The 13642-nt window shown below is 40.9% G+C and overlaps 1 protein-coding gene across 1 annotated transcript in view; it reads left to right on the plus strand.

The window, feature by feature from the left end:
- BLTP1 (bridge-like lipid transfer protein family member 1) overlaps positions 1-12447 on the plus strand; it is a 203279-nt gene extending 190832 nt beyond the window's left edge. Inside the window, exons 82-87 of the mRNA XM_070757683.1 lie at positions 931-1179; positions 1508-1711; positions 3323-3517; positions 6115-6249; positions 8575-8740; positions 11912-12447. Coding sequence (XP_070613784.1) covers positions 931-1179; positions 1508-1711; positions 3323-3517; positions 6115-6249; positions 8575-8740; positions 11912-12128 — 1166 coding nt within the window. The 3' untranslated portion in view covers positions 12129-12447. The remainder of the gene's footprint in view (positions 1-930; positions 1180-1507; positions 1712-3322; positions 3518-6114; positions 6250-8574; positions 8741-11911) is intronic.
- Positions 12448-13642: the final 1195 nt, after the last annotated feature.

Below are 13642 nucleotides of genomic sequence, written 5' to 3' on the forward strand. Positions count from 1 at the left end.
ATCATGGGTGATTAAATCCTATTAACTCAACCCTATTAAAGACACTCCAGGCTTAGTCCTTCCCAGCTCTAAGTCTTACTCCGAGTGCCTACTTCCAGCTGTCCCCTGTGGCTGCCCTGCTCCCTGTCTTGCAGGGCAGTAAGCAGCCCCAGAAAAACATGGTTCTGGGACTGACTGCACCTTTTGTGAAGCCTTGGCTACTACCCAGTCAGCATTAGCAAGCATTCGTTCACCCAAAAGCCTTCGTTGCCAGTTTCCACACTGACCTTTTGCCTTGTGTTGCCAACTGCTGTGGTTGAAGCATCTCGATACCTTTACTGTCTTCTTTGGAGAACCAGCTTCTCCAGCGTATGTTTCCTACATGTGGCTCCTTGAGCCTTTGGAAAACTGCACTTTTTTGGAACATATTTGGAAATGCAACACAGCTTTCTAAAGAAAGATCAGTCTTGAGATTTGGGCTGTGCTGGAGACCCACATGAGACTGAGGACAAATGAATGCTTGCTAGTGTTATTGGGTCAGGCTGGGAAGCCACATGTAGAAAACATCTCAATAGAGATTAGGCTTCTAAATAAGGCAGTGCAAGAGCCCGTCATTAGTTACTTTTTTCAAAAACGTTGTAACATTGAAAGGTTGTTGAATAAATGGTGATAATGGTCAGGTGTCTACTAGTGGGTCCTATGACAGTTTTAAAACCTGGTTACTATACACAGATGATAATAACAATTATTTGTTCATCCCTCTCCTAAGCACAAGCATTGAAGTCTAGAAAAAAATGAAAATTTATTAATGAAATTTCATTATTTGTAGTCAAGGCTCATCATTTTTAGAAGGGTTTTTTGAATTCCTAAAGTTAATGATAAATAATTTTTTGATAAATGATAAATTTTCATTATCCTCCTCTATGTATATCTGTGTGCTCTATTTTCTAGTACTAGATGCAGCACATCATCGCCACTGGCCAGAAGTTTTAAAGGTGATGTCAGGATGCCACATATCCTTATTTCAATTTCCCCTACCAGAAGATGGAAAATTTGGAGGCTCTATGAGTTTGCATGGAAATCACATGACTTTGGCATGTTTCCACGGACCTAATTTCCGTTCCAAATCATGGGCTCTGTTTCACCTTGAAGAACCTAATATTGCATTTTGGACTGAAGCACAAAAAATATGGCAAGAAGGTATTCAGGCATTTTTATGCCTTTTCTGTTTGATCTTCTCCCATATTAAGTTATAACCAATACTTAAATAACAAAGACTAAAAATTGACTGAATATCATTTTAATTTTTGTTGCATACTAGATTTAATAAAATTGTACATCAGTATTAAAATGAGCATTTGCCATGATATTAAAAGATTTACTGAGCTCATATAAATGACCACAAAGAATACTGTTGTCATAGGAGATATTTTGATGTTAGATTAATCTCATAATCTGCATACAAGGGATGAATTCAGAAAATACACAAGAATTGTTGTTTTAAATTGCTCTGCTCAACATTTCCTAGGATCCAGTGAACCTTCTACATATGTTGTGCAAACACTAGATTTCCATTTGGGTCACAATACTATGGTAACGAAACCATGTGGTGCCCTACAAAGTCCCATGGCAACAATTACTAAAATAACAAGGAGACGTCATGAAAATCCACCACATGGAGTTGCAAGTGTAAAGGAATGGTTCAATTATGTTACAGCTACACGAAATGAAGGTAGGAACAAATACATTTCTCTATTGGTCATTTGGGAAACTGGCATAAATTTACAACAGTTCCAATTAATAGTATGAAAGAGTGGCATGTGATGGAAAGATGCCCAGATATTCATAATTTTCTTACTCTGCTAAAATGCTAAATCCAGTTTAAATATCTATGCAATGAATCAACAATAGTACTAGTAGTAGTAGTAGTAGTAGTAGTAGTAGTAGTAGTAGTAGTAGTAGTAATGTATTAAACTTATATGCCACCTGACCCTCAGTGACTCTGGACCATTCACAAGAATCAAAGAAATTACAATAATGGTAAGGTAAAATATAAAATATAGCAAACACGATGAAATGGAGTGGGGGTGCTTTTTATTCCTATTTATTATAAAGGTTGTCAGTTTCCATTCACTTAAAGATTCACAGTGTGTCAAAAAAATTTAAAATATAATTTATTAGTTTTATAAAAGGGGAAGGGGGAGAAGGGAGTACAAAATCGAAAAAGGGGGGAGAGGAGGGAAGAGTACAAATATAATAAGTTTAAGGTGAATTTACAAAGATTTACAGAGGTCAGTTGTATTCCTTAGTATATATATATTGTTACAATATTTCTATTCATATCTTAGTTTATATTCCATTGACCATATTTATCATCTTTACCATATATAACTTAACAAATCTAAAGAGGAAGTGGAGTAGGGAAAGAAATTGTCTGCTTCAATAGCAGACCTTGAAGTTAGTGACTTGTCGTTCTTATTGGGCGGTGAGAAGTAGGAAATGAGAGTAGTAAAGTATTTAAGAGTTGAGATTAAGGTTAAGTTAGTAGGATTGAACTTAGACATCTTTTGGGTTACTTCGTGTTCTAGATCAGTGATTTTCAACCTTTTTTGAACTGCGGCACGTTTTTTACATTTATACAAAATCATGGGGCACATTGAGCGGGGGGAAGTGGAGGGGGCTAAAAAAAGTTTGGACAAAAAAATTCTCTCTCTTCCTCCCTTTCGCTCTATTTCTCTCCTTCTTTCTCTCTCTTCCTTCCTTCCTCTCTCTCTCCATCCCTCTTTCTTTCTCTCTTCCTTCCTCTCTTTTTTGCTCTTTCTATCTCTCCCTCCTTCCCTGCCTCTCTCTCTCTCTTGCTTTCTTGCTTTCTTTCTCCCTTGCTTTCTTTCTCTCTCTCTTTCTCTCTCTTGCTGAGCTTCGCGGCACACCTGACCCTTCTGCCGCGGCACACTGGTTGAAAAACACTGTTCTAGATAACCATTGGTACCATTTCTCCCAGGCCTTGTAGAAATCTGATTCTTTTTTATTTCGCAGCTCCATCGTCATTTTAGAGAGTTCAGCACATTCCATAATTTTAGTGTGACACATTTTTTACATACCTAAATTGTATTCATTCCACACATCCCCAGCACAAATACAACCACTCACACAAATATCCAAGTGTCATCATTTCTAAAATCATGCGCAACCTCTGCATGTCTTAAAATTGATTCTGTGTAGAAATATAAATTTTGGTAACACGTAATTTCCATAAACTGAAATATTATTTACTAGTTACATTATATGAATAATTTGTTTAAATGCATCATCTCAAAAGCATTGTTTGCTATTTTCTTTCCAGAGTTAAACCTTCTCAGAAATGTTGATGCAAACAATGCAGAGCATACTACGACAGTAAAAAGCTCCAGCTTGTTAAGTGGTTTCAGAGGTGGCTCCAGTTACAATCATGAGACTGAAACAATATTTGCGTTACCAAGGATGCAGCTGGATTTCAAATCCATTCATGTTCAACAACCTCAGGAACCTTTAATACATGGTAGCCTGTTCTTTTTTAAAAATAAAATGAAATAACTATCTGTATTTTGTGTAAATGGAATTACAGCAGGGGTGAAATCCGGCAGGTTCTGACAAGTTCTGGAGAACCTGTACTGGAAATTTTGAGTAGTTCGGAGAACCAGCAAATACTACCTCTGGCTGGCCCCAGAGTGGGGTGAGAATGGAGATTTTATAATATCCTTCCCCCAGGAGTGGGGAGGGAATGGGGATTTTGTAATACAGTGGTACCTCATTTTACGAACGCCTCTTCTAACGAACTTTTCGAGATACGAACCGGTGTTTAAGATTTTTTTGCCTCTTCTTCCGAACTATTTTCACCTTACAAACCCAAGCCGCTGCTGCTGGGATGAAGGGGTTTCTCCCCCCCCTTTTTTTGAAGAAAGAAAAGGGAGGGGCGGCTTGGAAGGGGAAAGAGTTTGCATTTAAAAAAGTAGAACAGCGTGCGTGCACAGGCACTGAAAGGGTGTCTTTTGAAGAAAGAAAAGGGAGGGGCCTTTCTTCCTTCCCACTCACCCTTTAGCCTAGCCTTGCTTCTTCCACCCGCCCCCTTTAGCTGCTCCTCCCTGCCCTCTGTTCGCCTCCCTTCTAAAGTTTGGGATTTTCCTGAATGATTTGCACGCATTATTTGCTTTTACATTGATTCCTATGGGAAACATTGTTTCGTCTTACAAACTTTTCACCTTACGAACCTCCTCCTGGAACCAATTAAGTTCGTATCATGAGGTACCACTGTAGTAGGACACACAGAGAACCGGTAGTAAAAAAAATTGGATTTCACCACTGAATTGCAGCATAATTTTATTCAGAAAATGAAAAAGTAAATTTAACCCATCATAATTATGACTCCATACCAGAGATGGGTTTCTGCCAGCTTGGGCTGGTTCTATAAAATTCCCCCCTGCTCACCAAACCAGCAGCCGTAGCCGGCTGGCCATGCCCCCAATCTGGCTCTTTTGGCAGTGTCATAGGCACCTCCATCTTGTTTTTTGCTTCTGCGCATGCGGAGCAGAGGTTTTAGCACACTGTATATGCGCAAAACATGTGCACGGTGTGCAACGCATGTAGCCACATAGCACGTGAAGAGGCAAACCGGCAGTGAGGTAAGTTAGAACTCACTCTGCTCCAACCAACTCCCCCCAGAGATTAGGATTGCCCCCACCCTCCTTGCCTTTCGCAAACGTCTTAAAGTCCACCTCTGCCGTCAGGCATGGGGAAATTGATTCCCCTGGGCCATTCCCGGTTTACATATGGTTTGTATGAGACGTATGATTGTTTTTATATTAAGGGTTTTAAATTGTTTTTAACTACTGTATTGGATTTGTATTGTTCTGTTGCTGTGAGCCGCCCCAAGTCTTCAGAGAGGGGCGGCATACAAATCTAATAAATAAATACCTAATACCACTATTAAATGAGAATTGAAATGGAATCAGGTAAAATTCTTAACACTGCAATTCTATCTTGTCTACTTGAATGAATGTCCCGCTAACTTCAGTTGCATGTAGCATGACCAATATTTCATAATAGTTTAATTATAAAATATGTAAACAAAGTAGAACCATAATTGATAGCTGATCTTCCAGCTGTGAGTATAAAATGTTGCCTTTTATTATGTGCCATAAAAATCTGGAAGAAATTATAGAAACATAGAAGACTGACGGCAGAAGAAGACCTTATGGTCCATCTAGTCTGCCCTTATACTATTTCCTGTATTTTATCTTACAATGGATATATGTTTATCCCAGGCATGTTTAAATTCAGTTACTGTGGATTTACCAACCACTTCTGCTGGAAGTTTGTTCCAAAGATCTACTACTCTTTCAGTAAAATAATATTTTCTCACGTTGCTTTTGATCTTTCCCCCAACTAACTTCAGTGTCCCCTTGTTCTTGTGTTCACTTTCCTATTAAAAACACTTCCTTCCTGAACCTTATTTAACCCTTTAACATATTTAAATGTTTCCATCATGTCCCCCCTTTTCCTTCTGTCCTCCAGACTATACAGATTGAGTTCATTAAGTCTTTCCTGATACGTTTTATGCTTAAGACCTTCCACCATTCTTGTAGTCCATCTTTGGACCCGTTCAGTTTTGTCAATATCTTTTTGTAGGTGAGGTCTCCAGAACTGAACATAGTATTCCAAATGTGGTCTCACCAATACTCAATATAAGGGATCACAATCTCCCTCTTCCTGCTATTATCCGATAGCACAGTGAAAACGAACCTGTGGCATGCGGAGCCATATCTGAGGGCACGCAAGGCGTTGCCCTATGTCCACTCCAGCACACACGTGTGCACTACACAGCTGATTTTCAGGAGGGTGGGTGGGGGGAGGTTGTTTTCAACTTCTCCAGGCTTCAGGAAATCCTTCAGAGCCCGTGGATGGTGAGAAAAAAAAGACTCAACGAGCTTACCAGAAGTTTGGAAATGAACTTCTGGTTGGGCTGTTTTTTCACCATTTATGCTGCAGAAAAATCAATATAGCTCATACAATTAGTACTTTTCCTCATCTTGCATTTTAAAACTTCTGCATTCATGCAATAACCAGTTTCTCTAAATGATTTATGGAATTTCATTACAGATGCCAGTAGCAAGCCAAAGGTAGAATGCAGCGTAGTAACAGAATTCACAGATCACATATGTGTTACTATGGATGCAGAATTAATAATGTTCCTGCATGACTTAGTTTCTGCTTATCTTAAAGAAAAGGAAAAAGGTATGTAAATCAATTAATATTAATCCTGTGGGCTTATATTATGTGCTCTTACAATTTATATAGTAATTAATCTGAGGTTTTTATATATTTTAGTGGCAAAATATTTGACTTTTTCTTTTCCTCCCTTTTTGTTTGCCATATTGAAAATCAATTTTAAAAAAATAATTACTAAAACCATTTTTCAGGATAAAAGGTCAGGGTGTGTTAAATTCAAAACATTGGTGCTATAACTAAACACATTTCCAATTGATGTTCCATTGTAAACTATTGTGAAATTGTAGTATTAATTGTATCAGAGATTAATTTTAGACCCAGTTGCTAGTAAGTTCTTATTAAGTTTTAGAAATACACATTTCTTGTCATATAGTGTAAAACTGATGTTTTCCTTTACAATATAGAAATATTTTGAAACATCACGGGCTAAAATCATGTTATTTTCAGCTGAATGGACTCAAATTGTTTTTATAGTATAGTACATATTATACTGTATAGTATATAATATATCTGCAAAAATAATTAAAATTTTCTGGAAAAAAAACATTTGTGTCACAAGTACATGATAAAGATATATTTCAGGAATAATGTGCAAATCATTCAGTGAGGTACATTGGATCAGGTGTCTGTCCGATGGAGGTGCCTTCGTGTGTGCATACATGCCTAAAACGCTTGTGGAGGGCTTTAAAGCAACTGACTGAAACTTTAAGTACCTGTGCTAATTTACAACTTCACAGAATGCATCTTTACTATTCACAGGATCCAGTAGTGGCATTTAATAGTTCTCTTTCTTATAGCTTTTGATATGCAGTTTTTATATAAGTAATCAATAGGTTGCAATGGCAATTGTGGACACAATTTATTTGCTAAGCTATGTAGTCATTAAGCTAGTTGTGAGTGCATTCTTATCTATAGCAATCCTGCAGTCTTGGTTGTTGTCAAAATCCCAGGATTGTGCAGGTCATTAAGCAAGAGGAAGTGGTAGACCAAGGTGAGCATGCAGTCAGGTGCAGTGGTACCTCTCCTTGCGAATTTAATTCATTCCATGACCAGGTTCTTAATAGAAACGTTTGTAAGAAGATGCCATTTTTGCCATAGGAATCAATGTAAAAGCAAATAATGTGTGCGATTGGGGAAACCACAGAGAAGGTGGAGGCCCTGTTTCCTCCCAGGAGATTCCTAGAGAGGCCCCACAGAGGCTTCTCCCCGCCTTTCCAGCCCTGTTTCCTCCCAGGAGATTCCTAGAGAGGACCCATGGAGGCTTCTCCCCGTTTGGTTACAGTTTCAGAGGCTTGGGTTTGTAAGTGGAAAATGGTTCAAAAAAATCTTCAACATCCGGTTCTTATCTAGAAAAGTTTGTTAAGTAGAGGTGTTCTTAGGTAGAGGTGCCACTGTTTTCTGGAGCATGGACAGGTGTTGTAAGGTCCTATGAGCAGGTACTCTATAGTACAGGTGTCTGAAAAAGCAGTGATTTCCAATTTCCTACTGACTTGGATTGACATTGACTTTGCTTGCAGAAATCTGGCAGGGTACATTGAAAATCATAATCATATAATTGATTCATAGTGACATGATAATCACGAGCCAGGACCGAGCGCCTAGTTCACAATCACAGCTGTCGAGATACTACAACAGCTGCACCTTTGAGACCAATCATCAGTCCTTCTTATTCAATGCCATTGTAACTTTAAATGGTCACTAAATAAGTGGTTGTAACTTGAAAACTATGCACATACTAATTTTTTTGAAATAGACTATTCACTTGAAGAAAACTCATTTTTTTTAAATTTTGAAATCTTTCCAAGTACTACGTTAATACAGTAACTCTATTTTTAGTATAATATGTAAGTATTAAGTATCTCCGAGTCTGCGGAGAGGGGTGGCATACAAATCTAAATAATAAATAAACAAAATAAATAAATAAATAAATAAACAAAATTAATTAATTAATTAATTAAGTAAGTAATTTATGGCACCAATGAATCTTTTAATGCCATGATAGTTATGAGAACATGACAATTTAAACCAATTGGCTTGATTTGCTGATAATTTTTAACTTTGTTTTATTTCATTTATTTTATGGTGGTTATTATCAATATCACCATATCCTTCATACTTTTGGAATCAATAATCTGCAATTTTAATAGTTGGGTCTCAATAAGCAAGTCAACAGTTTTTCTTACTAATCAATATAATTTTGTTATATTAAATGTGCTACAAATTGTACATTCTTATTTCTGGAATGGTTGCAATCTTACATATTTTATACTTGTCTATGACCAAAATGAAGTTTGTAGCCTAAAAGAAAAAACATTTCTGTTCTTTTTCTAGCTGTTTTTCCACCCCGTGCTTTGTTTAGTCGGCCAGGACAAAAAAGTCCCATCAGTGTACTTGATGAGAGCACTAGTGAAAAAGACTTAGAAGAAAGTGTTACTTACACAACTGTGGATTGGAGAGAATTTATCTGTAACACTTGGCATTTGGAGCCCACATTGAGGTAATTAGCATTTGTTTTCAATAATTAATCTGATTTTCAGATAATTATTCTACTAATTATTACTAGAGTGTGGTAAATTGTCATTTCAAAATAGAATAGAATTTTTATTGGCCAAGTATGATTGGACATATAAGGAATTTATCTTAGTGCAGTGTTTTTCAACCAGTGTGCCGTGGCACACTAGTGTGCCGCGAGACATGGTCAGGTGTGCCGTGAAGCTCAGAGAGAGAAAGAAAGCAAGAGAGAGAGAAAGAAAGCAAGAGAGAAAGAGAGAAAGAAAGCAAGAGAGAAAGAGAACAAGAGAGAGAGAGAGAGAGAAGGCAAGAGAGAGAGAAAGAGAACAAGAAAAAGAAAGCAAGAGAGAGAGCAAGAGAGAGAAAGAAAGCAAGAGAGAGAGAGAAACAGAGGGAGGGAAGGAGAGAGAGAGAAAGACATGGAGGGAGGGAGGGAGGGAGAGAGAGCAAAAAAGAGAGGAAGGAAGAGAAAGAAAGAGGGATGGAGAGAGAGAGAAAGGGAGAGAAAGAGGGAGAGAGAAATAATGCAAAAGGGAGGAAGAGAGAGAGAATTTTTTTGTCCAAACTTTTTTTAGCGTCCCCCCCCGCCCCGCTCAATGTGCCCCAGGGTTTCGTAAATGTAAAAAATGTGCTGTGGCTCAAAAAAGGTTGAAAGTCACTGTCTTAGTGCAAAGCAGGGTGGGTGTAAGCAAAGGCTGCCTTCTCTCTGGCGACTGTCCTCACCCTCCTTCTCCTCTCTTGCGGGGTTGGGGGGACACGGCAAGATGGCAGGAGAGCAGCAGCCCTGTATCTGCGTTCATGCTACATTTGCGTTTAAGGCAGCCTTCGCTTCCTGCCACTTCGGGCTGGAGGTCACACCTTCTCGCTCGGGCAAAGAGCTGTGGGGGGAGGGGAGAGGAACAGGACATGGCAAGATAATGGCTGGACATTTAGGGCAGGAGAGAAGCCACATCTAAAGACCCTCCTTAAGCAGTCACCCGCCCTCTACTTGCACTTTTACACCTTGAGGGTCTCCCGGCGCACATCATAGCCAGCCAGGGAGTTGTGAGAAGGGAAGGAGGGTTACACGATGAGAAGCCGGGTGGGGGCGATTGTTCTTAGGACACAGAGAGAGGAGAGAGGGAGAGATGGGTGAGAGATAAGGGAGGGAGAGATGGGTGGGAAGGAAGGGAAAGAGAGAGATGGGGAGAAGAAAAGATGAGAGGGAGAAAGAGATGGAGAGAAAGAGAGGGAAAGGAGACAGATACCTTTTTCTCATAGAAAACAAACCCACAAAACCTGGGTAGGTGTAGCTGGAGGGTGTGTGTCATGTGACTCTGGGAGTGATGTCGAGTTGGCCACGCCCACCCAGGTTTTGTGGCTCAGAGTGTTTCGTTTTCTCTGGGAAACAGGTCCAAATGGCTCTTTGACTTTTTAAGGTTGCCGACCCCAGGGCTAGGACATACCATAATTAGGGATGGCCTAGGACAGGAAAGGCAGGACCTGGAAAGATGCAGGTAGATGCAAGACCTATAAAATTCCCTTGGGAGATTATGATCCCGCTATATAGAGTGCTGGTGAGACCACATTTGGAGTACTGTGTTCAGTTCTGGAGACCTCACCTACAAAAAGATATTGACAAAATTGAACGGGTCCAAAGATGGGCTACAAGAATGGTGGAAGGTCTTAAGCATAAAACGTATCAGGAAAGACTTAATGAACTCAATCTGTATACAGTGATCCCCCGGGTATCGCGATCCCGATCATTGCGAACGGCTATATGGCGATTTTTCAACCCGGAAGTAAAAACACCATCTGCGCATGCGCGCCCTTTTTTCTATGGCCACGCATGCATAGATGGCGCCGGGCAGATCAGCTGCTGGGCGGCTTCCCTGGGTCTTCCCCCTCTTGCTGGCGGGAGGGCGAGCGGCGGGCATCAGCGAGGAGTTTCCCCACCGCCCACGCAAACTCCTCGCTGCTGCCGGGCCCGCCACTTGTCCGCCGCCTGCCTGCCGCGCGCCCGCCGCTCGCCCGCCCTTCGCCCGCCCACGCCGTTCGCTCGCGCCGCTTCCCAGCTGAGGCCAGAAGGCAAAGGCGAACTTCCGCGTTTGGCTTCGGGACTCAGCTGGGAAGCGGCGCTGGGGTTTCCCCACCGCCCACGCAAACTCCTCGCTGCCGCTCGCCTGCCCTTCGCCCGCCCACGCCGTTCGCTCGCGCCGCTTCCCAGCTGAGTCCTGAAGCGAACTTCCGCGTTTGGCTTCAGGACTCAGCTGGGAAGCGGCGCGAGCGAACGGCGTGGGCGGGCGAAGGGCGGGCGAGCGGCAGCGAGGAGTTTGCGTGGGCGGTGGGGAGACCCCAGCGCCGCTTCCCAGCTGAGTCCCGAAGCCAAACGCGGAAGTTCGCCTTTGCCTTCTGGCTTCAGGACTCAGCTGGGAAGCGGCGCGAGCGAACGGCGTGGGCGGGCGAAGGGCGGGCGAGCGGCGGGCGTGCGGGCAGGCAGGCGGCGGACAAGCGGCAGGCGGACAAGACAAGCGGCGGGCGCGGCAGCAGCGAGGAGTTTGCGTGGGCGGCGGGGAAACCCCAATCTTCGGCTCCTCGCTGCTGCGGCGGAAGTAAAAACACCATCTGCGCATGCGCATATGGTGTTTTTACTTCCGCACCGCTACTTCGCGAAAAACCGATCATTGCGAGGGGTCCTGGAACGGAACCCTCGCAATAATCGGGGGACCACTGTAGTCTGGAGGACAGAAGGAAAAGGGGGGACATGATCGAAACATTTAAATATATTAAAGGGTTAAATAACGTCCTGGAGGGAAGTGTTTTTAATAGGAAAGTGAACACAAGAACAAGGGGACACAATCTGAAGTTAGTTGGGGGAAAGAGCAAAAGCAACATGAGAAAATATTATTTCACTGAAAGAGTAGTAGATCCTTGGAACAAACTTCCAGCAGACGTGGTAGATAAATCCACAGTAACTGAATTTAAACATGCCTGGGATAAACATATATCCATCCTAAGATAAAATACAGAAAATAGTATAAGGGCAGGCTAGATGGACCATGAGGTCTTTTTCTGCCCTCAGACTTCTATGTTTCTATGCTGTAGAATATTAACATATGTGAAACTGTAGAAAAATAATTTATTCTTGCTTATTGAAAATGATATTTTTAACTTATAGGTTAATCTCTTGGACTGGAAGGAAGATTGATCCTGTTGGTGTGGATTATATTCTTCAGAAGCTTGGTTTCCACCATGCGAGAACCACTATTCCTAAGTGGCTTCAACGTGGAGTCATGGATCCCCTGGATAAAGTTTTGTCAGTTCTCATAAAAAAACTTGGCACTGCATTACAGGACGAAAAAGAAAAGAGAGGAAAAGACAAGGAAGATCACTAAAAAATCCTAGGATTAGAATGGCAAACAGAGACTTTTTAAAATCATTTATTTTATGGTATGGTCACTGTATAATTTTAAAACAATTTACACTGAAAAAACCTAACAGCTTTTTTTGCTGCTATATTTAAAACTTCATCAATATTATGAATAACTTATTTTGAGAGGATGTCGTTTTGTGTTCAGTCTAGCACTGCATGACCAATGTCGTGAAGAAAACTGTGAAAGAACTGTTTGATATTTACAATTATATTGTGTGCAATATTCTGCATCAGTTGTATCAGTTTGTTATACTTGAAATAAAACTTAATATCAATTGTAACCCGGTTTAGTAGATCATTTTTTACAAGGTACATATATAAATACTATATTAAATGGATATATGGAGAAACTACTGGATACTGTCAAATTAAATACTCTGGCGCTAATCACATTATTTATTTCAGATGAAATTTTTAAAAACTTGTTACTCTCAACTTAATAGACTATCAACTTAATAGATAATACCTATATAAATATAACTATACACTATCATATATTTTCATTATCAGCAAAAATATGTTACACATACACACACATACATACACTGTTTGCAGTTGAAACATCGCCAGGAGTCTATGGGAAAAAGACCTGAATATGCCAAGACCTATATACCTATACTTGTCGAAATCTATGAAAATACACACATACACACACATCCAATGCAATATTGGAATATCTTGATCACAGTTTTAAGATTTCAGTGAAAAAGATTAAATTGAACTGCATTGTTCCTTCTAATTTCAATGTAAATTAATGACATGCCTTAATGGTAGAGGTGTTGACTATTCCTGCCAGCTTAGCGTCATGTAAAAATTTGATGTATTCGATGATAGAAACATAGAAGATTGAGGGCAGAAAAAGACCTCATGGTCCATTTAGTCTCCCCTTATACTATTTCCTGTATTTTATCTTAGGATGGATATATGTTTATCCAATAATGGGCAGCCAAAATTTTTACTGTCACACTGTGGGTGTGGCTTGATGATCATGTGACTGGGTAGGAGTGGCTTGCCAGCCATGTGACCAGGTGGGAGTAACTTCATCATGGTTCAAGTGAACTGTTAAGTCCTTGACTTACAACCTCACCAGTGTCGCTATCTGGGGTGACAATTGCTTTGCGTTTACCGTGCCCTGGGTCACGCCCTGCCTCAGGCTGGGTAGCTAGGTGAACGGGTGCCAATCAGCTGTTGAGAAAAGATGGGGGAGGAAATGGGCCCCCTGCAACTCCTGCCAGTGCTGGTCTTGCCGCTTTCCGAGGAGGATGGGAGGGTGGGATGGTCAGCTGGAGCTGGGCACACAGCTTCATTTATGTTGTGAGCCGCCCCGCGTCCTTGGAGAGGGGCAGCGTACAAATCCAATAAATAAATAAATTTCCGCTGGTGGAACTGAGTACCACCCCATCCTGCCTGCTGCCCACCCAGGCATGTTTAAATTCAGTTACTGTGGATCTATTCCCTCATTTAAATTGTTTATGA

The sequence above is a fragment of the Erythrolamprus reginae genome, chromosome 7, assembly GCF_031021105.1.
Source record: "Erythrolamprus reginae isolate rEryReg1 chromosome 7, rEryReg1.hap1, whole genome shotgun sequence".
Taxonomy (NCBI): domain Eukaryota; kingdom Metazoa; phylum Chordata; class Lepidosauria; order Squamata; family Dipsadidae; genus Erythrolamprus; species Erythrolamprus reginae.